The sequence below is a fragment of the Falco biarmicus genome, chromosome 9 (genome assembly GCF_023638135.1).
Source record: "Falco biarmicus isolate bFalBia1 chromosome 9, bFalBia1.pri, whole genome shotgun sequence".
Taxonomy (NCBI): Eukaryota; Metazoa; Chordata; class Aves; order Falconiformes; family Falconidae; genus Falco; species Falco biarmicus.
The window spans coordinates 34,645,914-34,673,260 of record NC_079296.1 but is presented as its reverse complement, the minus strand read 5'-3'; the positions used below and the strand labels follow the sequence as shown (position 1 = coordinate 34,673,260).

At 38.4% G+C, this 27,347-nt stretch overlaps 1 protein-coding gene across 8 annotated transcripts in view; it reads left to right on the top strand.

Annotated features, from left to right (window-relative positions):
• The window catches only part of PCDH15 (protocadherin related 15), a 443,438-nt gene that overhangs the window by 163,458 nt on the left and 252,633 nt on the right, over positions 1-27,347 (top strand). For all 8 annotated transcript variants that reach the window (XM_056352005.1, XM_056352006.1, XM_056352009.1 and 5 more), the window contains 4 exons: positions 199-359; positions 4,263-4,418; positions 15,535-15,654; positions 22,898-23,008. In XM_056352005.1, coding sequence (XP_056207980.1) covers positions 199-359; positions 4,263-4,418; positions 15,535-15,654; positions 22,898-23,008 — 548 coding nt within the window. The remainder of the gene's footprint in view (positions 1-198; positions 360-4,262; positions 4,419-15,534; positions 15,655-22,897; positions 23,009-27,347) is intronic.

Sequence of the window (27,347 nt, the reverse complement as noted above, 5' to 3'; positions counted from 1 at the left end):
CTGAAATAGCTTCAGTGTCAGAGGCAGTTTTTCATTACAGATAATAAGGTTCAGACTTTTTAAACATACTCAAAACATAAAATACGAGAAATCCTAGTTAGAAAACAGTATTTTTATTGCTGCAGTTGTTATGAGAAATATATAGAAATGTAGATGCCTATATAAATTTCTCCCTGAATGTGTTTATTGCTTTTGCAGGCACTATCCTGGTTGACAACATGCTGATCAAAGGGACAGCAGGAGGGCCAGACCCCACCATTGAACTCTCCTTAAAGGACAATGTAGATTACTGGGTGATCCTCGATCCTGTCAGACAGATGTTATACCTAAACAGCACTGGACGAGTTCTGGACAGAGATGTAAGTTTGGGGTTTACTGTTTTCTTTCTTTACTCCCCATAGACATTAATTTCTAAATCTGTGTATGCTCGTAGAAAGACTGTAAACACAAGACCTGCTAGAATAAAATAGCTGCATTTATCTTTTGTCCCCGGGTGGATATGAACAGAGTTAATTTGATTCTTTATTAGGACTTGTTGGGAGCATGCAGAAACTTGACCGTGTGTGCAGTTATTGTATGTGGATGAACACAATGATAAAGACCAAAAAAATAGATGTGTGGGTTGGCAGAAATACATATTAACCCAAACTTGACTTTTTTACTGATTTTAAAAATGTTTTTATTCTGTTTTGCTGCTTTTGTCTGGAAGAAGTGCTGCTCACCTCATGTCCCCTGGCACTTATTAAAAGCCTACTATACCTGTGTACAATCACTTATGAAATGAGAGAGAGAGAGCAAAGGAATTGTGAATATTGCAATTCACTTAAAAAGCTTGACATATTCAGTTGAGAATGTGCTACTTTAAATTCTGGTTTTTAAGGCAGCACAAAATTTGTGTGGTATGCTCATTCCTAACAGCATTAAAGAAATATTGTCAGGCTAAGTTTGATTTTTATAAAAAAGAAAGATTAAAAGCACCAAATAAACAGGGGTGTTCTCATCTATGCTAATTTCATTGAAGAGAAACACTTTAAAAACAGAGACATTTTCTCACGGTGTTGCAGCATTGCTGCGGTTCATCAGAATCTGAAAGGAAAATTGACTCAAAAGTGATGGTAATCAACATGGAAAGAGTGGTTTAAAGATCAAGAGTTCTTTTTGGAGTGCGTGAAAGTTTGTTTTATATTAGCTTGATTGATTAATTTGTCTTCTCCATGTGTTTTGAGATGTATTCCTAAGTTACAAGAAACAACATGCAAATTTTTCTACATTTCCATTTTTAGTTTAAAAGAGCTAATTGAATATAGCTGTTCTTAATTTTGTTTTAATTCAAAAACTGTTTTCATATGTGAAGCAAGGGTATGCAGCACAAAACATGACAGAATGGACATGGTGGCAAAAGATTTCTCAGTGGGCTGGTGGAGTTGGAATTTCCTCAAGTGCCAAGTGGCCAGCTGCCTTTGAGGAGCCAGGCAGGTGCTAGAGTACATTTGGCTTTTCAGTTTTATTTTTAAGTCAGAGCAAAAAGTGAGAGTCCCTAATGGGAAGGTGGGGCCTAAGAGCCCCTCCAAGAAATGTAGGGTCAATTCTTCATCAGCCCACAGAAGTCTGCATATACATATGGCATTAGGAAGCAGAATTAATTCTGGTTAGATCAGTGCTAATTCTTTTTTCAATGCCCCTTTTAGTGACACTTTTATCTCTACAGGTTCATTCATCTGGGCTGCTTTACCTGAATCTAACTAGATGCTTTACCAAAACGACCTTGTCAAATTATTTGATTTCTGATATTAGTTAACAGTCTAACTAAACTCACAAATACTTTACATTATTACATATGGACACTTTACTCTTACGTTTTTTGCAAGAAGGTCACAAGGAAACAAGTGGAGAGTGTATGTTTCTTATATAGAGGTAATATTGGTGGTTTTATATGGGTATTTAATGTGTTATTTCCTCATTTTTTACTATGAACTGTAACACTTCTTTATGCCTAGTCCTGCAGTGCTGGCTAAAATTACTAATTTGTGGTTGTTTAAGTTTAATGTGATATGAAAAGAAAATCTGAGATTTAAGGTAATTGAGATTTTGGATGTGAGCCCTACTGTAGCTGTCTTCTGTAGTTGCAGTGAATTACTGTAAGTCACAAGCTAAATAAAATGAAAGAAACCCACAAAATCCCCACTGATTAAGTAAAAATGTGAAATTTATGGGCATGAACTTGCTTAATATGGCTCCTCCTTGAAGGCTGTTTCCAGCCTTCAGAACCAGAGCTGTACTAACCACTAAAATGCAAAATCATGCAAGAGTATGTTTCCTCTTTTTTTTTCTTTTTAGAAACAAAAAAGTAAACTGTTTTTCTCAACTGTCAAGTTAAAACCATGTGAAACTTAGTAGCACCAATAAAATTGGGGGGTTTATTAAACTGAACCTTAAAAATTCAGTTGTTTGTTACAGACCAAAAATTGTAGTCTCTGATTCACAAATGGTGCCTATATAATTGCATTCTATATATTTGGACACTCTTCCCATTTTTCTCTCCGATGTCTCCACTTGTCAGCTCCCTGCTGATTCAGTTAGCCTGATCCTGTTCTTTTTTTATTGCTTCTCTTGAATGGCAATAATATTAAACTCCATTGATTTTACTAAGAATTACAGTATGTTTTCCAAACATAGTCAGATAAAAAGAGAATTCCAGACTTTTCTTCCAAAACTGCAAGTACTTAGGAAGGATGAACAGCAATAAATTAGAAATGAAGATGAAAGGCGCTGCTAAAAGGTGTTGGGATAATTTGTTCCCAGTATCATAAACAATTTGCTACATTGTGCTATTATGTATTTATGTTTATTGTCTATAAATGCCTAGATTGATGAGTGTTTAAAGACCTGATTTTAAATCCAAACACTGACCCAACAGAAATCGTACATATGTAAAAGTATTGTTGGTCCTGTGCTCTGTTACATTTTATCAAAGGAAACAAACTATTTTTTCCATGTTCTTGTGAAGAAGACCAAATCCAGAACATCATTTATTTACGTATCTATCAGTGCAGCTAATGAAGTTTTTCTTGGGCATTGCTAATAAATCTAGGTAAACTCAGTAGCATTTCAGGTTTTGTAAAGGTGGCCTGGAAATTCTTGGATCTTTTGCAAAGAATGCCAGCTTGTAAAATAAATGGAGATTATAGTATTAGAGTCTTAATTTCAGTTACAGGTGATGCTTGGTCTGTTGCTACCTGTGGCAGAAGTTACACTGATGAAAGTTGAACCACAACGTAGCTGGCTGCAGGTTTTTACAGTAAAGGGAAAGGACTTTTACCTAAAAAGCACATGCTTTACTTCATTGCAGAAGAAGTTGAAGGTAAACATGTAGGGAAGAATAAATGTTTCCTGTAAGATCTCTAGACCACCATAAAGCACCCTTCTTTCTTCAAGTCTGCTGACTCATTAAAAAGTGATTAGCGCCAAAGTCCAAAGGGTAAAGAAAAGCAATATGGTTCTAAAATCCATTATAGCAAAACTGGAAAATATCAATCAATCAAAGAAATTGTAGCATTTAGAATGAGTGAAAGCATGATTGCATAGGTCTATAATTATGGTATAATTGTAAGTCTCAGAATCTCAGTACAAAACCTGTTTGCATTCACTGTACAGAATAGTATGGCATAGGCATCTTCAAATTATGTTTTTGAACTGTTTATTTTCTGGAGGAAATTGAGGTTAATAGATACAGATTTTTTTCATTTTGTCCCTTCCCATGCTTTCTTGCTCTCTGCTGAGTGTTAGATACAAAGTCAAAATGGACTTGCTGTCAGTATTTTACATGCTAGACTGTTACTTCATATATGTAAATTGGCACTTGCTGTGGTGGGGACATTGTGAATAGAAGTCATGCTGGAATGCTGTATTTCCATAGCAGTGTCTCTGAACTTCCATTTCAACCAAAGGTGCCTTTCCCTTTATGCTTCTTAGAATTCTTTTATTAACTCAGGTAAGTAGTAGTAGCCTTTCTAGCTTAATTTTCTTTACCCATTCATCAAGTTTTGGAGTTATTTTTATTTGAATATTATGATGTTCACTGGAGTAAACCCAACAAGACTCTGGACTGTCTACACTTAAAGGACCAAGTTGTTTCTAAATTACTTGGTAAATGTAAGTGGTAGCATATTGAATTGACCTTTCACTTCCAACATTAATAACTCAAAGGTTAAAATATGTGACATTTTCTAGGTATCTTTATAAAAATGTATTTTCACTTACAGCCACCAATGTCCATTCAATCCATTGTGGTGCAAGTCCAGTGTGTTAACAAAAAGGTTGGCACCATTATCAACCACGAAGTACGGATTGTGGTGAGAGACAGGAATGATAACTCGCCTCAGTTCCAGCAGCAGCGATACTATGTGGCAGTAAACGAGGTCAGAACTGCTTACCTTTTTTTCTTTCTCTTCTGCGTGGTGTCATTGCTAAATGCCAGCTTTTGGTTCTTTCACTTTTTATTTGAAAACCTAGTAAATTCAGTTGTTATAAAATCCCTTCCATTTGTGTCACTTCAGAAAAACACTGCACAAACAGTACACTTTAATTTTTAGTGTGTAAGCTGTTCTTCCTTTTTCTTAATGAATATGAGGATAAGCACACTTTTCATCAGGATGCTTGTAATATTGCAGAAGACACTAGAAGAATCTGAAGCTACGTTATTTCTGTTAAATTTACAAAATGTTTTACTGTGTTATGCAGTTGTATCAACAAACCTGGAAGCAAAACAAATGCATTTGACAAACAAATGTAAAACAAATAGTTCAGAAGGTTTCATTAACAATACTGAAGCTTGGCAACGTGCAGTTTTATTTTATTGCTGTTTATTAAATGATGTCTGTGAATGGAATATGGAATTTTTTAATGCATTTTTTTAATGAAATGGAGAGCAGTGGATTGGACTTTTCATTATTATTTGAAGGAAAAGTTTTACTTATTTCTTGAGCTGGTATAAGTTCATTTCACTTTACAGTTAAGTTTTTTATTTTGTTATGGATTGAATAATCCAATAACCAGTACAAAGGATCAGTGTTTTCACTAAGTATGTGTCCTGGGGCTTTAGTAATAAGAAGTGGGAGTGGGAACTTACATCCAGAAATGAAAATGTCCAGACTGAAACTAAGAGGAGAATGGAAAGATGGGTCAGTTTTCTGCAGGTAAAGATTGAAAGAATTACAGTTGTATTAAGAAAATAAAGCTGTCAAATACGTAGCTTGCATTGTGTCCCTTTTGGGGTTTGGTTCTGGGTGGGTTTTTTTTCTGTGAAAGAGCATGTCTGCTTTCATGTTGTTTGATTTTTAGTAGAATTGATTTTCTGTTTCAGAAAACCCCCCACTTTCATAGTTTTGTGTGTTTGGGAGATTCAGCTTTCAAGGTGTCTGCATATTGCTGCAATCACTGCACTGCTTTAAGTGACCAAGCGTGTAGTGATATCTCATAGTGATGTCTCTGGACATGTCATAGGTTCCAGGAAAGGAGTGGGAGAGTTGGTTGATGAGTTTAGGCTTAATTAAGTCAAAAGTATGAAGAAAAAAGCCAACCCACATATTATTTTTGAGTAAGGGCCTGAAGTTGGTACAAGGATATACAGATTTTTCAAACTTGCTGATCTCCTGACTGGTGACACCTTTTAAATTGAGGTTGCTTCCCTTCAGACAAATTTTCGACAATCCACATGCTGATGTTTCTTACCACCAGAATTTGAAAGTTGCAAAGTATCATCTGTATGAATAACAGTAAAGTCCTCCTTAAGCTTTTAAGTTTTCTGTGGTTCTGCAGAAGTGTTGTGGAAGTGCTTCTGGTCTTGAGTGAAGGCAACATAAACATTAGTCTCAAGTGCTTGTACGGGCTACAATGCAGGTCCCAGATCCCTTCCAAGACCTGCATAGTTTTTGCATTAAAAACTAAGGCAGGTAGTATGTCAGTGCTGTAATACTAAGGAAGCAAGGTTTTTCCATAATTAGAAGTCCAAAAGACAGAATGGAAAATGTGCCATTTAAAATTATTTATATTGAGAAATTTAGCAATGTTCCAAGTATGTGCAATCATTTATTTGCATTATTATTATTAGACAAAATGCAATGCTGCGCTTCCCGCCAGTTGCAGTTCTGATTTAATTAGCTTCTTTGTTTCATTTTATCGCTGTTACGCTTATAGCTTCTGACATGGCACCACTGTGCCCTTCAGCAGTACCCAGTGGGTTAATACTCTCATTAATTAACCAAAAAAGAGTTCACAAAGCATCTCAGACTTCCTCAAAGGTTTTAGTGAGTGATTACATTTTTTAATGATATTTTATTCTACTAGTAATTGGCACTGCCTCTAATGAACTTCATTATAGGAATGCACTAGAAGGAGGGTTTTGTGGTTATTTTTTGATTGCTTCTGGTCTTCTGTTTTTAGTTTGCTTGTAAACTAAAAAGTACAGAAATGTCTCCTACATAAGTAACATAAAGTAAATCAAAAGACAAGTAGGTTTAAATATTTATAGCTACCATACATGTAAGCATCATAAATGGCTTCTATTTTTTCTAGCCAGGACATTTTGTCTGTGTCAGTTTGGGGACTTTCATGTTCAGGTGCTTTACAGGGTTGTACATGGCAGTTTCTCCTATCAGCTGCCATGCCTCTCTCTCACTGTCCTACGTGGGGTGCAAAACACATGCACTGTGGCTTTGTATCCATACTACAGTCAGGGGTGCTTGCATAAAACATTAGATGGACTTTCCACACATACTATTATTCATCTACACATACACAGTAAGTGTTGGATTTACAACTCCTGTGCTAACCAGCTCGGTAGTCTGTGCACTTTGTAGGTGTAGTATTTCCCAAAAGCTTTGTGCTTCCAGTAAATGCCTACTGTCAGGAAATTCTGGGCAAATAAGTCTCAGCCTTGAAATTACCCCAAAATGTTTTTTGGCAAGTAAAGTCTACGGCTAAGGTTTTCCCAAGTAATCAAAACTATTATAAATTATTGGCACCTGTAATACGAGTTAGTAATACTGTAGCTAGATTTTATTTTATTAGGTAGTTTGTCAGTTGCAGAAATGTCAAGGGGTGAAATTACATTTTAGAGAAATAGAACGGTTTTCATGTCAAGTATTCTTTATATTTGAACTGTTCACAACGTACTAAAATTAATTTTTAAAAGAAGCTGAGGGTAATTGTAATACCAACATAAATCCTAGTTTCACATGTATCTTTTCTATTTGCACATAAATAGACGTGGTTTAAAATTAAGCCCATATTTTTCCAGAAGTCTTAGAATGAGATGGATTTGATAGGGTAGTGTCTAATTTGGTTTGTACCAGAAGGTATCTCAATCCTTACACCTGATTGGTTAAAAAAGGAGGATGTATGTACGGAGTTAGACTAAAAGCCCCACTAATCCAGTAAGTTTTCTGTCAGCGGCCCTTGCAGATGCTTAAGGAAGAGCATAAGGATCAGGAAGCATGAAGTGATGCTTTCCTACTGAGCTCACCCAAGCTCCAGTCACTTGTAGTTGTAAACTATGTTATACCAAAGGCAGTGTATGTAATATCTTTTGACCAACGTTTCCTTTCCCAGTTGCGTGTGAACATGTATATATTACAGGAAATAGCGACTAATCCCTACCAAACTTTTCTGTGTTGTCACAGGCATCTGTCACAACATCAGAAGTTGCACAGGTATAAATTCAGAAATACAATGGTAGCATTTATTTTATTTTCAAAGCCATACTTCAGTTTTAAGATTAGAGATTTTTATCATCAGTGCTTATTTGCTAATGCCTGAGTATTTCTGAGTGATGATATTCCCTTCTGTCTCCTTTCTCCTACCTCTTTAAGTTCCTCCTCAAGTGCATGAGAAAGCAGATTCTATGCCTTAAGGCAAACTTCCCAAATCTTTAAAAATACGTAACTCTGTGGTCTCTCTTATGAAAAAGCCATGGTCCCTCCTTTCCATCCTTACCCAAGGTGTTCTATAGTCTTTTTTTCATCATGCCATGTGTCATCTCAGGCACTGAGATGAGAAATATAATTTCTTACTCTACTGCTTCAAATATCTTCATCTGGATCCTAAAAATCCTGACTGTATACATGCTGTCTTTAGAATTCGGATCTATTCTGCATATTGTCAAACAATTCTTAGGGATTTAAGTTTTAAGTGTTTCCGTCTGTCATTCACATGCTTGTACATATAGAAGACCCCTGGGTAAGGTGATGGAAAATTAAAACATGCAAAGAAATTAAAGTTCCCCTGAAGCACGTGTGTGGTTTGAAAATGCATCTTTTGCATCTAAGTATAAAAATTACCATTACATGTTTATTGAAGAAATACTTTTTTCAGAAGCATCTTAATTATTCTGGTAAAAGTATGGACTTGTCATATGTAGCTGGAGTATGATTGTTCTTATACTTGTTAATGCTGATGGAACCTGTAATATTTGTTTGACTTGGTGGCTTAGCTTTGAGTGGCAGTGCTGGTATTGATATTAATTTACAGTTAAAACCTGATTTAAAGTTTAGCTTCTTAGTTTCAAGTGTAAATTGGAGTGTCTGTTTCCCTAAAATAATGGTGCTTATTAAGCAGTGTTATTCCCTAGGCATTTATAAATGAAATAGCTAATTAGAGTTAGTTAATAAGAAAAAAAACCCCTTATTATTTTTTTTTTTTGGGGGGGGAGAGCAAAGGAAACACCCTGCATGTGTATTTATGTACACACTTGTGTTTATATGTATAAATAGTCTCCGCTCTTTCTTTGTCATCCATAGTCATAGCAGGCAGCTCATGTAGACACAAAATAGCAATCTGCTTAAAATGAACTGGCATTTTGTGCAAAAGCTATAGTCAGAAACGTGGGGTTGCAATTAAACTATTGACTTTGTATCATTGGGTTATGAAACAGATTTGGGACATAATTCAGACAACTTCTGAGTAGTGCTTCTCTGATGTCTGAAGGAACTAAGCTGATCATCACCCTTGGGCTGCTGCTGCCACATGGAGCACACCACAGAGTCTGTGTAAGCACTAGGACAGAAATGGGCTCTTTTCCTTCACGTCATGACTGGCCCAGTGTCACTGCCCTGTAAAGAGTGTGAGGTTTCAGGGTTTTGTCTCTATTTTCATCTGGGTTTGGTTAGGTTTTTTTTTCTTTCTTCTTTTACTGTTGCTGCATGGACACCCGTGCTTGTGAGACCGGGACCACTGTCTTAGTCCATAGCAGGCTCTGGCATCACCACGAGTTCAGTGCAGCATAAGAGCAGAAGCACTTTACAGGGGTCCTACCATTTAGAAGCAAGTTTCCCGTTAAAATGCTTTTGCAAGGCAAAGAATGTGTCTCAGCCAAAAGATCCAAACTGCTATCCACAGCAATGAATCTCCTCATAAAAGTAAAAATGAGTTAAGCTTTACGTTAACATTTTTATGATAGTTAGAAGTACTCCTCAGGGTTAATTCCTTTGTTTTGTGTTTACATATTTTTTATTTATATGAATATGTCACGCCATTATTCATTTAGAGAAAAATCCTGGCAAAATGACATGAGCTTGAGGCTAAATTTGACCATGTGTGTTAGTGACGTAAAGATATGAGTTATTGCAGTGTATTAAACAAACACTTTAGTTAGCGTGAAATTTAGAAGAATTATGCAACTCAGTTAATGTTCTACTGGCAAATCTATAGTATTGCCACAGAGATTTTAAATACATGTGACCTAACACAGTAACTAGAAAGTTCTGCTGCTAAGGCATAGTTGTGGCTGTCTGCATTTTGTGTTAAAAACATCTTAACAAATTTTTTCTCAGCTAAATACAACTCAAATTCAGCATTGCCTGGGTTTTGTAGTACTTTTGTGTATTAGTTTTTCACATGAGCCTTTCCTGAGTCCTACAGAGGTGTTGTTCAGGAGTATTTAATAACAGGTTTTGTTTGGAAATGGTAGTAGAGTTAGAATGCTGTTTGAAGTTAGGATTATTTATTGAACATACATAACTATATAGCTGCTTGTAAACCAGAATTTTAGAGTTGGAGTGTTTTGGGGTTTGGGTTGTTTTTTGGTTTTGGGTTTTTTTTTTTTTTGTTTTGTTGGTTTTTTTGAGGGGGTGGGGAGGGGGGAAGGTGTTTGGGGTTTTTTTTCCCCCCTGAAGTTGGGAAAGATGGGAAATCCTTTGCAAAATGAGTGTGTTTCTTGAACTTAAGACTAAGTTGTCTTAAGACTTTGGCTTTGAGCTGTTGAGAATTATAACTTGTGGTGAATTTTCATTTCTTCTGGTGTAATTATTCATATCTTTTTCCTTGTGGTATTGAAATAATTAATCTCTGCAGGTAGACATCATCAAAAGAATATTAGCTCGGAATGATTAACTGTAAATCTTACTTTGCTGTTCGGGGGCACTGTGAAAAATTATTCATTTTTAACTTTGTGAATAGACAATAATAGGAAAATTTATTTTCAAAATGTTTTATGGAAGTGTTGAACATTCCTGTCTGCATCTAGACTTCTAATAGACATAAATCATGTTGAAAGAAATTGTTAAGCATTACAGCTGTTGACTGTGGAAGAATAAGATTTATTGTGTGGATTTCGTCCCTATTTGTTTAATTGCATTCTTTTGAAATCTTACTTGTTTCTTATCATAGTGGTTCTTTTTCACCACATTGAATTCCCACAGAGGTTATTATCCTCAGACTAACAATCATATAATTTTTTCTTTACAATTCCTAACATTTTATTTTGCATAAGCTCAGACACTCAGTGTGTTCAAACAGTTTACTATGCAATTTCAGTCCCTTTCTGTAGGAGATACTGAAGTTTAATATGGAGAAACTAAATTATTCTCCAAGATGTTCTTTGAAGTAGGCATGTCTAATGGGAAGGAGGCAAGAGTGGCTGTAGAGATAGCTCAAGCAATGCTTTCTGGAGCCATTTTTGGGCCATTCTGAAAGGCAGCAAAGCAGAGGGGCTGGAAGGCATATTTCCAGCTCCCCCATCTCTCAGAAGACTTCGTGGTGGAAGATTTTTCAGAGAATGAACTCAATTGGAAACTGTGGGAAGTGGGTGCTGTGCAGAATCTCAGCACTACAGGTTGACATAGCAATGGTGTGAAGTGGTTTGAGCTCTAAGTCTTTAATGTCTAGAGAGTGTGTGCATCTACTAAAGAATGAATATGAACACTGATTTGAGAAATTATATCTTATATAGTATATAATACAAAACCATCTTGATGTTCTGCTTTTTGCCAGTGCCAAAAATCTGATTAGCCAGTTTGTTCTGCTTGCACATGCATGTATTCAGATGGCATGCCCAATTTATGTCTGCGTGAGATCAAACCCAGTCTTTCACACGGCTCTTTTAGCCTTTGTATACATGTTTTAGATGCTTCTATAATAATCACTAGGAAAATACACCCTTCACACCTGTGTTACCTGTCTTCTTTTCCTAGGGATTCGGTTCCTGACAGGCTGTTTGCATAATAAGGGGTCCTTATTTAAACAAGAATAGTGGGGTTATGCATGTTGATAAAGAACAGTGTGTGTATATATATAAATATACACACTATATATAGAGTCACATTTTGTAAGATGAACTGAATTCTTCCTTATTGTTCCAGCAATAAAGTGAGTGGATGTTGGCTTGGACTTGTCCATCAAGGCCCTCCAGTGTGGAGCTGGTCACCAAAGGCACACTCTCCATTGGTGCCAAAGGAGATGGAGGCTTAGTTAAAGTCCTCTGAGGGGCTGCTGTAGGTGTCAGGTGGGGGCTGCCTGTCTCAGCGGGATGGAGCATAGGCCACAGCCATGGAGACAACACTCTCATACTTACTTAGGATACCTATGTTTTGGAGAATGGTGTGGGAAAGACCTTCTACTCCATCTCCTGATGAAAGCATCAGACATTCAAGTTTGATTCCAAAATATCTTGGATCTATCATGCTAACTATAACTAATGTATGCCTATGGCCTAAGACTATAGTGAACACTGTTGCTCTGATGTCTGATAGTAATTCCCTCCTCTTTTTGCCACTGGTAATTCTTGATCACTGCCATATGGCCACTACTATGATAAAGAATTTAGAGGGTTGAGAACAGTCAACCCTCACAAACTGTTGGTAAAAGTAATATTGCTGGCTAATGGTAAATCATCACAATGTTGAGATCTCAGTGTAAAAAGATTATGTACCTTTGAATGCCTCTCTCACATGATTAGAAGTTGAGTTTGAGACATTTAGTTAAGAACTCATCTAAATTTTTCCAAAGGCTGCTGTAATCTCTAATGTGAGACCTTGGGCAGGCTGGAAAGTTGAGTGAGAAGAGGGAGTGCTAGGGGCTTTTTTTCCAGTGTCCTTTCTATTATCATTTGTATTGCATAAAAGATGATGTAAGTAAAATAGAAACCTGTATATTGGGTTCATGAAGGTCTGCATATCTGCAGTCAGTTATTTTGGATGTAATACACTGAATCCAAGACTTTAGCTCTTGATTTTTACTGTAAGAGCATGCAATTGTAATTCTGGTGTTTACTGCTATTCCATTTTTACAGCTGTCTACTTTGTTATCACTTAATGACGTGCTTTACAGTGCTGGAGCCTTTTTATGTTAGTCGTCATTTATCTGCACCTTGTCAGGACCCTGATACAGCTGCTTTTGATGAAGCAGAGCAAATAACTATTTCTGAGCAGAGCTGCTGGCTGAATTCAATGGAAACCAAGCATTTACATGCTTCTGAAAAGCAACTGAGCTCTTTGCTTCCTTTAGCTGTGAGTGCCTGTGTAGGTCCAGCTCTTCTTCAGCCTCCTGGCAGCTGTGGAGGTACCCGGTTAGGGGGAGTCTTTCGTTATCTGGGACGTCTGGAGCTCTGCTCTCTCCCTTTGCAGGACATGGCATCACAGCATCTGGCTAGCAGGAGCAGGGCAAATACCTCCTTGTGTGTCTGTCAGCTCTTGGCCTGTTCTGATGTGACAGGATTTTTTTTAATAGAGATTTGTCATTTGATTTCCAGCAGTAACTTCTTCCTCTCCTGAGAGCATGCTGGTGTTACAGCTGCCTGCAGGTGTTGAGCAGGGAGCAATGCTTTGCAGTGAGTCCTGAGAGATGTGTAGGCAGCCTAACAGAGCGGTGTAGTTAACGAGCGTGGTGGTTGACAGCGTGTTCCCTGCCCCGCTTTCCAGCCTGCTACACTTGTGATGTCTTCAAAGCTGCTCCTTACTCTTTCGTCTCAGAGCACTAAGGCTTTTTTTCTGTTTTGATAGCAGAAGCATGGGAGATTTCTATCAAATGCCAACCCCTGACAAGCCAGCATGGCTCTTTCCACTAATGAGACTGTATGATTTAACCACTGATTAATTGGTTAAACTATTTTATTTAGTGTTATACTGGGTGTCTGTGCTTAGGTGGTGGCTGAAGGGTCTCTGTGAGGAGATGCTGGGGCTGCCCTGGGCTGGTCACAGTCAATTCCAGCCAGTTCCAAAGGCTCCAGCACAGGGCACAGCCAAGCCCTTCAGCCAAGCTGTTGGTGCCTCAGGGAAGCAGATTTCAATTAAGAAAGGGAAAAATTATGTGGCAGCAAGGAGTGAGAAAAAAATTGTGAGGAGGAGGGGAGTACGGGATAAAGGAGTGAAGCTGAGCTTTGGGAAAAGGGGTGGGGTAGGGGAAGGTGCTGTTTTGTCTTTGTCGTCATCCAAATGTATTTTTTAATTGGCAGTAAGTTAAATTAATTTTCCCCAAGTTAAGCCTTTTCTTTCTGTGTGGGTAAGTGATCTCCCTGTCTTGACCCTTGAGCATGTTTATTTGACTTTCTCCCCTGTGCTGTTGAGGAGGGGGGTGAGAGGGCACCTGGGTGGGTGTCTGTCAGCTGGCCAAGGGGAGTTCACCATTACTTAGGTGAGGGGGATGAAATACAAGCCCTCCTGTAAATTTTCCAAATGGTTTTCAGGTTGCTTTGGTCTTCTATCCCCTTACAAAAACATGAGAAATCCCCTTCTCCACTATGCTTTGTATTAACAAGTATTAACTGTCACAACTGCTTTATGACAGTTGACTGATTTTATACTGACAGGCAAGGCTCATGTTTCTGAGATGATTGCTGTCATCAGTTCTTGAAAGGCTGCTACTGTACCAGAGGTACAAGGCAGAGAGTCTCCTGTGAGATAATTATCTCACAATTAGTGAGGATGAGGGAACAGTCAACTTCCTACACCCACATGTGACACTTCTATCTATACCAACAGTAAGCAAGTCAAGTTTATAGCAAAACATTAATATACACAGTTGTTGTGGCGTAAGTGTAGATAATGTGAATAAGTATAGTGTTTTATCATAAAAAAGGCTTTGAATTGGTATTTTTTATTTCAAAGATGCAGTATTCTCAGCCCTGAAAATATTTCTCAGAGAACTGTCAGCCATTAAACTCTTAATTAGCAGCTTTATAAATGAAACGAGACCAGGAACTATGACTATAGAAGGAAAAAGGCAGTTATTTGCTTTATCGTGGTAACTAAAAAATATGAAAGTGAAATGGCATCCTCATCTGCAACAAATGTTTGAATGACTCTTTGTCCTTTGCCACCTTCTCACAGCATTTTAAGCCTTTTTAGACCCTATAAGTTTTAAAGATGTGCGACATATTAATGTAAAATTTGGAGAAAAGAAAGGAGGTCAGTAGGTCTCTCTAAATTCATGGACCAAAAATTTGGATGTGATGACATCAGCAGTAGGAAGCATGGCTAGGAGCAATGTCTATGTTGAATCCAGAACTGTTCATTTTTTTTCTCTCTCTTTTAGGCTGATTACTCGCAAAGTTTTCTAAATATTAAAATTCAGAAATGATGACTCCCAAGAAGTCAGTTGGACTTCTGTCCTTGATCTCAATGGGTCTTGATTTCATGCTGTGTATCTGCGCTAGGATAATTATAAATTGATTCATTTTCAAAAATATAATTTTATGGGTATTCAATTGCTGCCAACAACATATTGGAGAAACAGTATCACTCTTGTGTTTGTTTTAAGCCATAAAGCTCTCTGAGTGTCTGTGTTTGCAGTAATAATATTTATCTGGCACTATTCACATTATCATGAAGACACTGTTAAATAAGTTCTGTTTACTTTTGCAGCTCATCTTTATTTTTCTTCCTGTGTCTGAAAAAGTAGCTTTTATTTTTTTAATCTATTTATATTTATTTCATGAATTCTTTTAGTTTTAAGACTTCTTTTTTATCTTCATCTTTTTAAAAACAAATGGGGTTCTGCCCTGATGCAGACAATCTGTGGAATAAAAATGGGAATCGGCTTCACTCTGTGTGGCACTTGGCAGCAGCTGAAAGAGATAGTTGCTAGTGCATGAAGTTCCAGGCCAAACAAAGGGGATGCATCCTTGCATTGTAGACCAGAGCTACGGCTGGGGGGGGGGCGGGCGGGGGGAATCGATCTTGCAAACAGTTCTTTGTTTCTTTCTTTGTTTCTTGTATACCTTAAGGTTTTAATGGGTATCTGTCCTGTCTGTGTCTGTTCCTGCAGTTAACTCCAGTTGGAACAACCATCTTTACAGGATTTTCTGGAAACAACGGTGCTGTTGACATTGATGACGGTCCAAATGGCCAGATAGAGTATGTCATCCAGTATAATCCTCATGACAAGGTAAATGCATTTAGCTTTTTTTTTGTTTTTTAAAGTGTGTGTATATAAATATATTAATGAACAAGAGGTTGCTGTTGGACTTCATAAAAGAAATGCTTTCCTTCATGATGTAGAATGTCCTCTCTGTCTATAAGCTTTGCTCGCCCTGTAAACAAAGCTGAATTTACCTACCCAGTAAGGTAGGTCTAAGAGATTCCTGGAGTGCGTGGAAGGTGGAGATGCCTCACTGGACCCGCTGTTCACAAACAGAGGAGGACTGGTGGGTGATGTGGTAGATGGAGGATGTCTTGAGTGTAACGATTATGAGATGGAATTTTCAATTCTTTGAGAAGTAAGGAAGAGGGTCAGCAGAACAACTGTCTTGGACACCTGGAGGGCTGACTTTGGCCTGTTTAAGAGCCTGGTTGACAGAGTCCCTTGGGAGATAGTTCTGAAGGGCCAAGGGGTCCAGGCAGGCTGGACATCCTTCAAGAAGGAAGTATTAAAGATGCAGGAGCAGGCCATCCCCATGTGCCAAAAGATGAGCTGGCAGGGGAGAAGACCAGTCTGGCTGAACAGCGCTTTCGCTGCAACTCAGGGGAAAAAAAGAGAGTTTACTGTCTTTGGAGGAAGGGGCAGGCACCTCTGGAGGACTATAAGGATGTTGTGAGGTTATGCAGGGTGAAGATTAGAGAGGTGAAAGCCCAGCTAGAGCTCCAGCTGGCCACTGCTGTAAAAGATAAAAGAAATTGGTTTTACAAATGCATTAGAAACAAAAGGAGGGCCAAGAAGAATCTGCATCCTTTATTGAATGGTGGGGGAGAACATTGTCACAAAGGACAAGGAAAAGGCTGAGGTGCCTCATGCTTTTTTTGTCTCAGTCTTTAATAGTAAGACCAGCTTCGCTCAGGGTACTCAGCCCCCTGAGCTGGAAGACAGGAATGAAGAGCAGAATGGAGTCCCCACAGTCCAGGAGGAAAGGGTTAGTGACCTGCTGCTCCACTTAGACATGCACAAGTCTGTGGGGCTGGATGGGATCCACCTGAGGGTACTGATGGAGCTGATGAAGCAGCCCACCAAGCCACTGTCCATCATGTATCAACAGTTCTGGTTAACTGGGGAGGTCCCAGAAGACTGGAAATTAGCCAATGTGATGCCCATCTACAAGAAGGGGGATCCCAGGGAGTTACAGGCCTTTCAGCCTGACCTCGGTGCCAGGGAAGGTTATGGAGCAGGACATCCTGAGCACAATCACATGGCACATGCAGGACAACCAGGGGATCAGGCTCAGCCAGCATGAGTTTGTGAAAGGCAGGTCCTGCTTGATGAACCTGATCTCCTATGACAAGACAACCTGCCTAGTGGACAGAGGAAGGCTGTGGATGTTGCCTACCTGGACCTTAGTAAAGCCTTTCATACCATCTCGAACAGCATTCCTCTAGAGAAACTGGCTGCTCATGGTTTGGACAGGTGTGCTCTGCGCTGGGTGAAAAGATGGCTGGACAGCAGAGCCCAAAGAGTGGAGTTACATCCACCCGTCTGTTTTGGACCCCTCACTTCAGGAAGGACACGGGGGTGCTGGAGCGTGTCCAGAGAAGGGCAACGAAGCTGGTGAAGGGTCTGGAGCACAAGTCTGATGAGGAGGAGCTGAGGGAACTGGGACTCAGTTCCCATGATGATGAGATGATCATCATGGATGAGGAGGAGACTCAGGGGACCTAACTGTTCTTTACAGCTGCCTGAAAGGAGACTGCAGGCAAGTGGGTGTAGGTTTCTCCTCCCAGATAATAAGGGACAGGACAAGAGTTAATGGCCTTGAGTTGTGCCAAGGGAGGTTTAGATTGGATACTGGGAAAAACTTCTTCACTGAAAGGGTGGTGAAGCATTAGACCAGGCTGCCCAGGGAGGTGGTGAACCACCCCTGGAGGTATTAAAAAAATGCATAGGTGTGGTGCTTAGGGACGTGGTTTGGTGATGGACTTGGTAGTGCTGGGTTAACGGTTGGACTTGATGATCTCAAATGTCATTTCCAACCTAAATGGTTCTATGATTCTATGATTACCTTTCATTGACATGCTGTTTAGCAGCTGGATTGCTTCACTACCAATCCTTAATAATCCCGTCTTCTTGTGTTTTTCACACACTTCATCTTGGTATGGGCATGCCTTTTCAGTCTGTGATACGTAGATGTATTTGCGTTATACCTAATAGATTCACAGCCAAGAAATATTCGTAGGCTTGGCCTAAGTTACTCTGAAAAGAGACATTCTGACTTTTTTCATGGAGTGATTTATGTTTAAAGATCAATGTTTTCTAAAAAGTGTGTTTTATAGCATTAAAATAAAATACTAGTGATCCCTACCTTTGCAAACGTATACCTTTAGAGACAAAAAGCTTAAAGCATTAAATCAAATTCTTTCTAGGGTCAGATGTGTGAATTTCACTATTATGACAAGGTTTTGCATGAGTGATTTTTGTGAAGTGTCCATATGCATATTCTTAGCAAATTTGTAGTAATTTGAGCAATCCTTTTATGCAAACCAGGCTGTGTTTTGCCATGGGCTAAGACCACAGTTACTGCAGATCATCTGTGTGATAATCTGTTAAGCAGACTAGCCTGATTTTGTATTCACCCCAAAGATGACACAGATGTTAAAGTGAAGGGGGAGCAGCGGGGGGAAGTATATAGACTTAGTAACCTTGCATTGAAATACCCAACTTTCACTTAAGGGGAATTTGGGCAGAAATGGTTTTGTGGGAAAACGGCAATCTAATTTTAAGTTTAATTAAAAGTGTAGGCACATAAGCTCCAATTCAATTTGCACCGTTTAAGCTGTACATCACATAAAAGCTTCAGTCCTATTTCCATTAAAGTCAACAAAAGTTTAAATATCTACTGAATTACACTTAGTGTGTATACTTTTTAGGAGGTAGAATTTTGTAGAATAGTGACAGTATCAAGGAATAATTAATTCAGTGTGAACTAATGATACAAGACCCTACATTTTACTTTTCACTGGGGTAATTGTTGATTTTTGCATAGCTGTATGCTGAGGCATAACATTTACTTACTAAATCTACGTATTTTGAGTCTCTTGAAAAACTTTGCAGCACCTTAAGCCACAGCGGCTTTTCTGGGGAGCATTTATTTTTCATAGAGGCAATATCTTTTTGACAAAAGTTATGATGTTATAACCTAAATAAAATATAAAACCTGAATGATGTTAGGTTTTTGGGAGAAATGGAATTTTCTGACTTTCTATCTTGTGTATATTTGGAATTATTTCATTTTTTTAAATGTTTGCAGTCATTTAATTGATTGTGCAAACTTGAACAGTCTCTTGAGTTATGACACTTCAGTGAGACTATTTAAGTGAGTAAAATTACTAGCTCATGATGTCTGGGTTCATCATGTTACATTCTCAGCTGTTCTTTGTACTAGTGATATGTATGACTGAACAGTTTATCTCCTAAACTTATAGAGGTAAGGGTTTTCTATGGAAATAGTGAGTACTAAAATGTTATGTTAACATCATCTTTTACCTGTTTCCATGACGGAAGTGTTAAAAATAAATACTATTCCACTGCCACAAATATTTGAAGAGTAAACAAGGCAGGAAGGAGTGAAAGGAATGGACAAACAGTTTCTAATTCACAAAAAAAAAAAAAAACCAACCCCCAGGCTCTGAATTTTTCTCACTACTCTTTTTTTTTTTTCTTACCCTTAACTTACAGTACTTAACAAAAACTGCTCAAATAATTTCTTCTCTTAAAATAAAGGCTATGAAAGATGTTGGCACTGAGAAAATACCTCTTCCAGAAAATATTTCTTCCAGATAACTTTAGGAAATGGGAAGTGTTTTAAAGAAATTAAACACTTTAGCACTCATTGAATATGTTGGTATACTGAAAAGAAATAAAAAAAACCCAAACCCCTGAAAATATTACTTGTGTTAAAATTTATTGTGCCACAATGAAATATAAGAGCAGATTTGTATTTAATTTACTATTAAGTCATAGCATTATATTGCTCAGAGGCATCCTGGGAAAACATTCTAAAAGCATCTCCCACAACCACATTATATTCAAGTGCAGCAGAGAGGTTTATCTAACTACTAATGGAAGCAACTATAACATGCTGAAGTAGTCTGGTGTTTTGTCACAGGAAGAGGTAAAACACATTTCTGAAAACCTTCCTCTTGTACTCAATGAAACTCGTTCTTGTTCTCCCAGTGACTGTGAAGAAGAGCAATGGATTTCCCTGGCTGAAATAAATTCATTGGAGTAGTTAGTTGATTTATTACATCTTTGCCTTACTACTTTTGTATTCTGGATTAAATAAACCTGATTCTTTCATCTGTAGATAGTCTTTATGTGCATAACATTGCTTTAGCTTGTGATGAATTCTATTAGTGTGCTTGACAGAGATGACTTCTCATTATTGTAAGCTGCTTCATCTCAGTTGTCAACTCACCAGAAAGTTACTGCATAGTATCTGCTACAAGTCAGTTTTTTTTCCTTTACCTGGGAAACAATTATACTAGGCTCAAAACTGATGTGTACAGCTTAGTGGAAAATTCTCTCTTCTACTTCTGAGATTCTCCTATATAGTATAATGAAGGTGCCTACAGTGTTGTTTGACACCAATGACATAGTCTTCTCATAAGTTTCATTGGAGACTAATTTAGACATTTGAAAGAAGCCCTGTAAAAACAACAGGCGTTATTCTAGAATTTCAATTTAACTTAATTATTTTGTTGTTTAACTGGGGAGATGTATAAATGCCGAGTAGAAAAACGAATGTAAAAATCCTTGACATGGCGTTGGGCTCTAGCTATCATGTAAAGGAATGCCATAAAACTATTCTTAGCCAAAAGCTAAGGATTAAGTCAATTAACTTGCAAAAAATATTCTGTCTCCTAATGCAAAGTGGATTGTTAGATCTCTGAGGGCTCTATTGATACCTGAAGGTTATTAAGACAAATACATCCTCAAAAGAAGTTCTGAACTCCCTCCTTAGTAGCTAATTTTGCTGAGATTCATGGTATTGTGTTTGGTGAGGATTCAAGATTTAAACATTTAAGTTTATCTGGAGTTAGGGAATATGCATAATGCTTTTGCTGTACTGATTTTTCACATAGCAGCTCTCTTGGGAGGAAGTGGGATTGTTATCCTGGTGACTTTCCCCATTTTAAATTTACTGGCCCATATTCAAGACCATGGACCAACAAATGTTCTAAGTTAAGACTGCTGTAAAAAAGCATTTTGTTGTCTCCATTTTGAAGTGAGAGGAGAGCAAGTATTGTTCGCTTGGAGTAAGCCATTGACAGAGCAAGGTCTTGATATTCCTGACTTCCAGCATGTGCTGGATTATTTCAAGATTGTATGGAAATGCCACTGAGATGTGATGGTGTTGTGTGCATCTTTTAATTGCCTTGGAGCTTAGTTACAGTTTGGGTTGCAGCAGAAATAAATGGATTTACAGAGGGATCACAGTGTTGATATCATGTGGTACCTTCAGGAGCTGTGGCACAAACTTAAGTCTGGAGTTTAAGCTTTAAACCACTGCTGAACAATTGTGTTTCTATGCTGTGCTGGAGCAAGAAAGTTCTCCACGTATAGGCAGTTTGGGAAGAGGTCAAAGTTTTTTGCTGATCCTCCCTAACAGTTCAGATTTTACAGTTCCACTTAAGTTCATCCTCATGCCAAGATCTGTGAAGGAAAAGGCAATTGTTTTGAGAGTGCCTTGGTTGATCTTCAGCTGCAGAGTCTTTTCCAGCTGGTTCTGGCCTTATAAACCAGAGACAAGTAGGCTAAAGCAGTCAGGAGAATCTTCCTCGTGATTTAGAAGTGGCCCATATATGTATGCTTGTGTGTGCATGTGCACACACATGGCATCTTCTTGTACAGCAAAGATGTTACCCATTACTTGCATAGTTCACAACCTGCTTGCTTTGTGCAAATGCCGTTAAAAGAAATGGGGAGAGGGTGGCAAAAGTAGTGTACCGTGCTTTGTTCTTTCTTCTTCCAGCACTAAGAGTCTGTTCTACTTTGCTGTTTTGCCTCAGTATAGATATTGTAACCAATATTTTTTTCCACTGTGTATTTTTTACCCAAAAAGATGAGTGCCAAACTCAGACATAAGTGTCTCCAGTTACTTAGCAGAGTCTGTGAAGTACTTTCCAGGCCTCTTTTCCTGCACACCACAAATACCTGCCATGTGGTGAATGAAACAATAATTATATTTGCTGAAAAAAACCCTGCAAATTTAGCAGATGTTTCAACTTTGAGAGGAAAAAGGCCTTGTTATGTTATCTAAGGAAAGAACAGTGCTCTGTACCTCTGCAGTGTTTTCAGAGGAGAGATTTTAGAATTTTGTACTGCTACTACCCATTCAACATACTTACACATAAAGTATACTCTGCATTGGTATATTGATGCATGGGAAGTTTGTGGTTTTGGTTTTTTTGTTTTTTATTGTGATTAATTTGATAATAGAACTGGAACCGGATCTCATGTTCAGAAACCTGTGTCTGTTCCTGTACTTGTCCTTGCAAATGGGTCATTAGTCAAAGGTCTGTGCACCCCAGCAGTACCCTCCTGCTGTTCAGTGCCACAGCTTTGTAATCTGAATCTGTGTTAGCAAATATGCAGGACAACGTGAATTTCAGCCGATTTACCCATCCTGATTTACCCTCAAATCTGAATTTACTAGTGTATGAACATGTGCATAACTGGCACTGTGAACTGGCACCTAAGTGTGTTCTTGATGTTCTCCTCATGCTTACTACTTCATTGCCCTTAACGAAAGCCAGGATAAAGAGAGGATAAGTACAATGATGTAGTCTAAATCTCTAGTACTTGATACTTTCTGCAATAATGTGATAAAATAGATGAAGACAACCCAATCTGTAGAAAATGAAGACCTGAACTCTCAACTGACAAACAGGAAAAGTTTCCTGAACATACTACTGCAAATTCAGCTTGGAAAATCTGCAAGAAGCAGGATAGCTAGATTTCAGTTGTGGTTGGAAATAATAATGCATATGCAAAGAATCAGATTTCTGTTACATACTGATTGTTTATTGTGGTATTCTTATGGAGTAAACTGGTGAGAAAACATAGAAAACTTTAAAATCTCTAATCTGGAAAGCATATGCAATTTTGGTATGCCTTCCAATTGATCCTCTTGTTATAAACGATCTGAAACGTGTTTTAACTTTGAAGCACATTCAGTGTTACTGTATTGTTTCAACTTTTGCAGACTTCCAACAGAACCTTTGATATTCCTCTCACTTTGTCTGGAGCAGTAGTTCTACGGGAAAGACTAAATTATGAAGAAAAGACTCGCTATTTTGTCATTGTTCAAGCAAATGTAAGTATAGATCTCTTCATGGCCATTTATGTTACTGATTTAGGTGGGGGTTTAATTTGCAGATTTAGATTTTTCCAAGGCAAGGAAAAGTCTCATTGAAATATCAGGTTTAATATTACTCTTCTCCTGAAGGTCTTATTTAGCATTCATCTAGGTTGTTGCAAGCTTATATATATTATTATTTGTTTAAAAGGCTTGCTCAGTGTGTATAACAAGACAACCTTTTTTTGCACAAGGAACAAGTTGCAAATTTGAAGTACAGACCATGCAGGAAAGTACATTCTAGTGTCACTAAGTGTTCATTTTCTAACAAATCTAGTGATGCTAATTTGATCTCAAATGATTTTAATGGATACAATTTAGTTGTATCCTTCAGGTTTGAAATGCATTATTCTATAAAGAGGTGATTCTTCTTTCAAGTCATATTGTGCAAGTGTATGTGGAGGTTTTTACAGAGTGCCTGGCAGTGGATAATGCATACTGAGAAGTGATGTTTAAACTGTATCTAATATATCTGTCATCAGAGAAATTTTTTGGTGCCCTTGAGGGCTGTGAAAGCTTTTTCCTTTTTTGTCCTTCTGATAATAGCTGAAACAAAAACTTCTCTATTGTTTACCTCTGTTGTGATACTACTTCATTTGTGGGAAAATGAGAATGCTCTGAAACAACTTTAGCTTGGTCCTGAATTCACACATTTATATTACTGTCATCTTTCTGATACAGAAGTGTAGATACATTTCACAGCCCACTTTCCTATATGTTCTGTGGCGTGTTCAGCATTCCCTCAACAGAAGATAAGCTCCAGGAGTGCCTCAGTGGTTTTTGCACTTAGATATATCTCAGGGTGCTTCCTGGCTGTTAGAACAAGTGGTTTCACCTGGGCAACATAACTTACTGATCTCTTGAACAGGAATGTGGGAAGGCTCAGAACTGATTTGCCTTGTTTCTCTATCAATAATTTATTCTGCAGATCACCACTGCATATTCACAGCTCTTTGATGTCAGAGCTGTGAGTTTCATGAGATACTGTGCTCCTAGAAAAGTAACTGGGGTAGTTGAGCAGGTTGTGTTTTTCAAGAGAAAGGCATGGTGTGCAGCAGGTGCAAACACCTTGTGTGAAGTGAGGAGCCTACCACACTGAAGGAGCAACTGGTGAAGGCACAGTGTGGGATGCACAGTGGCAGTACTACAAAACAATTTCAATATTAATTTGGTTTGTTTTTTTTTTAATATGTGGTCCTTACACAGTAAATTGTCACCTTTGTGGTATTGGGTTTGGGACTAGAGCTGTGCTGACAGCTTCTGTATTATGTTTATATATAATGGGGGAGCTTGTGTGATTGATACGTCTTGCAAGGCCATGTGTGTTCTCAAACATACTCAAATGGGAATTGAGCTTACTACAATTTTGAGTTCTCACAGATGAGAAATTATATTTCAAGCGAAGACTCTTATGTTCTACAGCCCAGCTTATTTCAGCTTTTTTAGGAGTTTGCCTTATGCATCCTTTCTTTTTTTCCCCCACTTTACAAAATACTGCAGGCTGCATTTAATTTTCTGTATTGAATGTGCTATTCAATCATACTTCTATTCCACTGATTACATTATCAATGATGTTTTATTGTTCTTGCATACTGAAGATACTACATGAAATTAATTTCTCTGTATCTGCTCTGTTCCAGTATTACTCAAAGGCACATATTGGGGGAACATAAAAAAGTTTAGCTAATTATGAATGCTGCTGCTTGTAGCTGCTATTGTTTTTCCTTATTGACCATGAAGAAAGCTGAATTCAGAAATTCCCATATTTAGTAACTATAAATGTGAAACAGTTTCAAAAACTGAGTGGGCTGCCAAATAGGAAAAAAATGTGTATTCAGTCTGATTTAGAGCAATGATCTATTCCTCTTACACAGATGATGATACTAACAGCATAAATACTTTAAAAAAATATGCTTTTCTTTTTTATAGCCATGTTATCCTAGGATAGGAGGGCAAGACTTATCTAATTGCCCATACTCCCTCTGAAAGATTTTATTTTTGTAAAGAAAAGCTATCACAACAGTTCCTCTGTGAAAATGGAAAAAATTTTGACTGCTTTAAAAAAACCTAAATAATGGGATAGTCACGCTGTTTCTCCACTATGATAACAAAAGAAGAAAGAAAAGGTGAACTGTTGCTAGTGTGTACATTGTTTGGGGTATAAAAATAATCTAGGTGGTTCTCACAATTTAGGAAGGTATAGCTTTATTTTGTTCCATCTGGAAAGAAAAAAAAAGGAGACAATAAAGAAGTTGCAATACCCAATGGTGTCTTATGTATCCAAACATTTAAATAAATAAATAAAAAAGCCAAACTATGATATGTTGAAAAGAAACTGCCATGTACCATGGAGCCTTTTTTTGGGGTGCAGCATTGTAGATACTTTATTGTGGACAGAAGCGTTCTTCAACTTTTAAAAACTAGAGCAGTATAACTTATTCTCTAGATGAATCAGATTTCCACATGGAATGTAGTTTGGAGATCTTGGGTCAGTCTCATTACTGTCCTCTAGCTGTTTTTTTTGGAGGGTGGGGTGTGTGGGGGTGGTAAATATTTCTTACATTGCGGTGTGCCGAGGTGGGTTGAGCATTACAGCCCAGGGCCTCTCCACTGCAAATTAAAAGATAAGTAGTTACTGCTTATGCTTTCCATTTCTGTAAGTGGAAGTCCTTTGACTTTTAGATAGGATTTGGTAGAGCTACAGAAGGCAGCTTAAGATGTATTTCTGTCCTGGTTTTGGCTGATTTGTCAATTGGAGAACCAAGGAGTGATCAGCAGGACCCACTCACCCTTTAATAGTCGCATATGGCCAGTGGGAAAGTGTAATGGAGAGTGGAGATTAACAGTGGACTATCAAGATGGAGAGTGGAGACTAACAGTGGACTCTCAAGGTCTGACTGAAGTCATGCTGCCACTGAGCACAGCTGTACTGGACATGCTAGAACTTCAATACAAGCTGGAGACAAAGGCAGCGAAGTGGTATGCCGCAGCTGATATCACTGTTGCATTTTTCTCAATCACTTTGGCAGTAGAGGGTAGGCCACATTTTCTTTCACTTGGAGAGGTATCCAGCACACCTGTAATCACCTGCCCTGGGGTGGAAACACATGCCTACCATCTGCCATGGACTGATCCAGACTGCACTGGAACAGGGTGAAGCTCCAGAACAGCTGCAATATGTTGATGACATCATTGTATGGGGCAACTCAGCAGAAGAGTCTTTTGAGAAAGTGAAGAATGTAGTCCAAATCCTTCTGAAAGCTAGTTTTGCCATAAAACAAAATAAGGTCAAGGGACCTCCACAGGAGATCCAGTTTTGGGGAATAAAATGGCAAGATGGGTGTCGTCAGATCCCAATGAACAAAATAACAGCTATGTCTTCACCAACTAGTAAAAAGGAAACTCAGGCTCTCTTAGGCATTGTGGGTTTTTGGAGAATGCAGATTCCAAGTTACAGTCTGATTGTAAGCCCTTTTTATGAAGTGACCTGAAGAATGATTTTAAATGGGGCCCTGAGCAACAACAAGGCTTTAAACAAATTAAACAGGAGATAGTTCAAGCAGTAGCCCTTGGCCCAGTCTAAGCACAGCAAGAAGTAAAAAATGCACTCTGTGGCACAGCTGGGGAGAAGAATGGTCCTACCTGGATCCTGTGGCAGAAAGTACCAAGGGAGACTCTAGGTCAAGCCTTAAGCTTTTGAAGTTGGGGATATAAAGGATCTGAGGCTCAATATACTCCATCTGAAAAAGTTATACTGGCAGCTTATGAAGGGGTTTGAGCTGCTTCGGAATTGATTGGTGCTGAAGCACTGCTCTCCTGGCACCCTGCCTGCTGGTGCTGGGCTGGATGTTTGGAGGGAGGGTCCCCTCTACACATCATGCAGCTGATGCTACATGGAGTAAGTGGGTCACGCTGATCACACAGCAAGCTCAAATGGGAAACCTCTGTTGTCCAGGAATCTTGGAAGTGATCATGGACTGGTCAGAAGGCAAAGATTTTGGAATGTCACCAGAGGAGGAAGTGACATGTGCTGAAGAAGCCCCACTGTACAATGAACTGCCAGAACATGAGAAGCAGTATGCCTTGTTCACTGATGGGTCCTGCTGTATTGTAGGAAAGCATTGGAAGTAGAAGACAACTGTGTGGAGTCCCCTATGATGAGTCATAGAAACTGCTGAAGGAGAAGGTGAATTGAGTCAGTCTGTGGAGGTGAAAGCTATCCAGCTGGCTTTAGCTATTGCTGAATGAGAAAAATGACCAATGCTTTATCTCTGTACTGGCTCGTGGATGGTGACAA